This window comes from Amblyomma americanum, chromosome 1, assembly GCF_052857255.1.
Source record: "Amblyomma americanum isolate KBUSLIRL-KWMA chromosome 1, ASM5285725v1, whole genome shotgun sequence".
NCBI classification, from domain to species: Eukaryota; Metazoa; Arthropoda; class Arachnida; order Ixodida; family Ixodidae; genus Amblyomma; species Amblyomma americanum.
The window spans coordinates 51,579,845-51,583,645 of NC_135497.1; the positions used below are offsets into that span (position 1 = coordinate 51,579,845).

The 3,801-nt window shown below is 52.7% G+C and overlaps 1 protein-coding gene across 1 annotated transcript; it reads right to left on the minus strand.

Annotated features, from left to right (window-relative positions):
• Window positions 1-1,932: 1,932 nt before the first annotated feature.
• Window positions 1,933-3,275, minus strand: LOC144112813 (uncharacterized). The gene is made up of 2 exons (XM_077645629.1): window positions 2,703-3,275; window positions 1,933-2,619 (listed from the first exon to the last, which is right to left on the minus strand). Exons 1-2 carry the CDS (start codon window positions 2,889-2,891, stop codon window positions 2,239-2,241), a joined length of 570 nt encoding a protein of 189 aa, XP_077501755.1. The 5' UTR covers window positions 2,892-3,275; the 3' UTR covers window positions 1,933-2,238.
• Between the last annotated feature and the right edge of the window lie 526 nt (window positions 3,276-3,801).

Here is a 3,801-nt window from a genome sequence, read left to right on the forward strand (position 1 = left end):
AAAAAGTACTCTACCTTCAGCATCGATGTGGAGGACTTATTTTATTCGCTACCCCATGCTCAGCTCATGCAGAGAGTGAAAGACTGCATTGTAAAAGACAATGACGAGTTGGTGTTCGTGGCGGGGTGCGGGGGTTTCCATAGAAAGTTTCCTGGAGCTGCTATCATTTTACCTAGAGTCAACCGTTGTTGGGCGGGGCGAAAAGGTGTACGTCCAAAAATCGGGTGTGTGCATCGGCTCCCGTGTGGCACCCGTTTTGAGCGATATTTACTTGAGCAGGATGGATCAAGAACTGGCACAAAATCTTGCTGACCTCGCGCTAAAAGTGTTCCGTTACGTCGATGATTTTTTTATCATTCTTAAGTCGAACTCTCCCAGGGCAGTTCCGGACGTCGTCAAAATCTTCAAAGATACAGGTAGTGGCCTGCGATTCACCTTCGAACTACCCAGCTCAGCTACCCTACAGTTTTTAGACCGACCGCAGCGGTGGCCAAGTGGTTGAGCATCCGCCTCGCATGCGGGAGGTGCGGGGTTCGATCCCCAGTGCCGGGGATACAATGGGTACAAGCTTTTCTCTGGTCTGGTGCTCGGCTTATTTAGGGTGAAATGCTTGGGAAATGGGTCTTTGACCCCACCTTGAGAAAAAGAAAATACCTTGTGTCAAGGCGTATTTGGCCATAGATGCCCTTGCGCCATAAAAAAAAATTTATACCTCCGGATCCATTATCTAGAGAGCAGGGTCTGTTGCGAATATCACCATAGGACAAAAAAAAAACCTCTCTTGAACGTCAGTTAGGGGCATTCCACACTCGTCAAGGCGGGTATAGCGACTTCATGCTTAAAAGAGCTCTTGGGAAATCCTGTACACACAGAGCGGAGGCTAGCTTCCTGGGGCAGGTAGAGAGGCTGAAAGAAGCCGGGTATCCTGATCTGAGTTGGCTCAGATCTCCGAAAGGATCCTGTTCAAAGGAGGGAGGCCCATGCTAGTAAAAAAGAGGACGGTGGACGTAGACAAGTGGTGTGGGCATTCCATACATCCATTGAATTTCACACCGGCTCAAAAAAATTGGGGCGAGATACGGGGAGGACGTGATTTTCACGGCAATGAATAAGCTTGCAAGGAATGTTATCGGCGGTCGCACGTGCATGACAATCCTTTCGACATGCGTGACGATGCCCACCGAAGGCATTTCAGGCTGTCGAAGGGACTTGTACGCTGGCTAAGCGAAGAGCGCGGAACATGCGTCACTGACAGCCCCCTTCCTTTCGCCGTCTTGTCCATCGTGCGTCGCGCCGAGCCCGACAAAGAGGAGGCCGTCACCCCCCCCCCCCCCACCCACCCTTCCCTCCTGAATGGGGGGGGGGGGCGCGGAGATTCCGCAAATAGTTTCCCAGAGGCATCCTGTTTTTTTTTTTTTCATGGGGTCAAGGAAGGTGGCCCAAGCAGTGTGAGGCAACGTTCTCTGTTCATTCTAGAGAAGCAAGCTTACACTGCAAAATTAAACCTTGTCTTTCTCTTCCAAATGCAATTAACTAGGAGTCCTGTCCAAAACCATTTCAGGTTGTTATGTGGGCACCCCCAACCTTTTTTATTTCCGTGTAACTCCAGCACTTCTTCACCTTTGTCATTGTAGCCGCTATTGTTCAAGTACCATGCAACATCTTGTTATTAAAGGACCTTTTTAATTGGAAATGAGAGCATGTGCACAGGGTGGAAAGCGCGTGATCTGCCAGGAAACACTAAAGCGGCCCCGAGAAGGGATCTTTATTAAGGATGCCAGCCATCTTGGGCCTCTCCACTTGGCAACGACGACAAAGCGTGTGCGGTCCCTATGGTTAGGCCCCAGCTGTGGAAGCCATCCTCGGACACGACCATGACCTTCGACATCTGATGTTTTTATTTAAAAACACAGGGACCAAAGTCGTGCTGTATGCAGTGCAATCGCCATGTGGTTCCATAATCATCCATTTAGCCCGGCTCTTTGGACGGATTCAGGAAACGACTGAAAAGAACAAAAGTAACGAGCAAACAAAGGTGCGCTGCATAAAAGTTAGAACGTAAAGAGACGAAGGCACGCTGCGCTAATGCTGTAGCGAGGTCTAACATGTAAAATTTCGCGGCTGGCGTCGATTTCTACAAAGCGCGAGTAGTGCCTACGGAAATAAACAAAGGCGCACTGGAGATGGGTAAGTCTGTATACAAGCACGAGTTTTTGTCTCTACCAGCGATTTACTAGCTCACACCACGCGATTTTGATGTCTGGCGTCGATTTCGACAGAGAGGGAATACGGGCACGAAACGGGACGCTCGCGATCTGCCAGGAAACAATGAGGTGGCCCTAAAAAGGGCCGTTTGCAGGAGCACTTCAACCGCGACCTGCAGCGGCGTGGCGGCGAGCAGTAGGCCCAGCAGTGGTCCGTCTTGTGCCCTTTGGCTCCGCACCGACGACACCGGTGCACGACGTACACCTCTCCTGGTCTTGCCCTTGAAGCCGACGCTATCCCTGGTCCGTAGATCTTGACGAGGGCCGCGACGATAATCTTTGACATCTGGTCGATGCCCCGGTCTGCGGCAAACAAGGACAGCATCGGCTCGCCAGAAGCATCCAGGAAACGATGCTGCAAAAAAAGTTACGTTACAAGCGCCGCAATTTGGCGAGTTCTGCACGAGAAAACTTGCGAAAACGTTGTTCAACCCTTACCTCGTGATTGAGAACGTGCACGCCCGACAAGCGCTTCATCGTGGCTGTCAGACGGCGGTTCAGATGGCGACGCCGGCGGTCCTCAAACCGCACCTTATGTGGGTCGTCGTAATGGAGTTGCAAAATTTTGAACACCAGCACGACGTGCTCCTGCAGCAGGAAAACGAGGTCCTGGAATGCGCAAGGCATGTAGGTAAGCGGTACAGCACTTCATGAAGCGAAATTTGAGATAAAATGCGTACCTTTATGTCGCTGGCGATTTCTCGCGGGTCAGCGCCTTTTGGGGGTCGTCGCAATGTCGTGGAAGCAAGAACTGTACAGAAATTTCAGCTGGCTGCGCCGACGAGCGCACCACGCAAAAAAAAAAAAAAGCCATACCTGGACAGCTTCCGAAACGCGCGCGCCGCCGCCTACGCTCACGAAGAGAATGCCCGCAGACCACGCACGCCCGGCGGCCGGCCAGCCGGCCCTAGCGATTCCCTAGGCACTCTAGGGACAGGCCGAGAGAGGCGCGGCGAACCCACGTCCGGTTGAGAACGAGGGAGAAGCAGAAAAACGTCACGGAGAAGCGCATCCCATCGACCAATCAGCGTTTCCAGCCCACCTGCACCGAAACGCTTCTGCCGCACGACCTTCTCGAGCAAGCGCGAGCCAGGGCATTGCCTTCGCGCATATGGTTTCAATTTTCCTCTGCCGCCTCCTTCTGTCGGGAGTTCCGGAGCCACTCGCACGGTTCTTCGTGCGCACGCATAGGGCTCGATGCCCGTCGCGGCCGTAAAAGCGAGCAGTCGCACCTCTAGGTCCGGGTTTAATACTGCTAATTACCACAGATGACAAGCAAAGAAACCCGACGCGCGCCCCAATCCAGGAAGGAGAAGAGACCGGAGAGATGCCGCCACGCCGCCGACGCTGCTGCTGGGGGGCTAGGAGCGACAACCGGAAGTTGCAAAAGGAACGTCAGCGGATGACGTTTTCACGGGCGGGGCCCAGTCCCAGAGCTGTTTTCTTTATTTTTTTTCTGGTGCTTCTCGTGTACGAGTTGAGGGGGGAGAGGAGGAGCGTAATTTTTAATCGTCTATATCTTCGCTGTAATTGATGA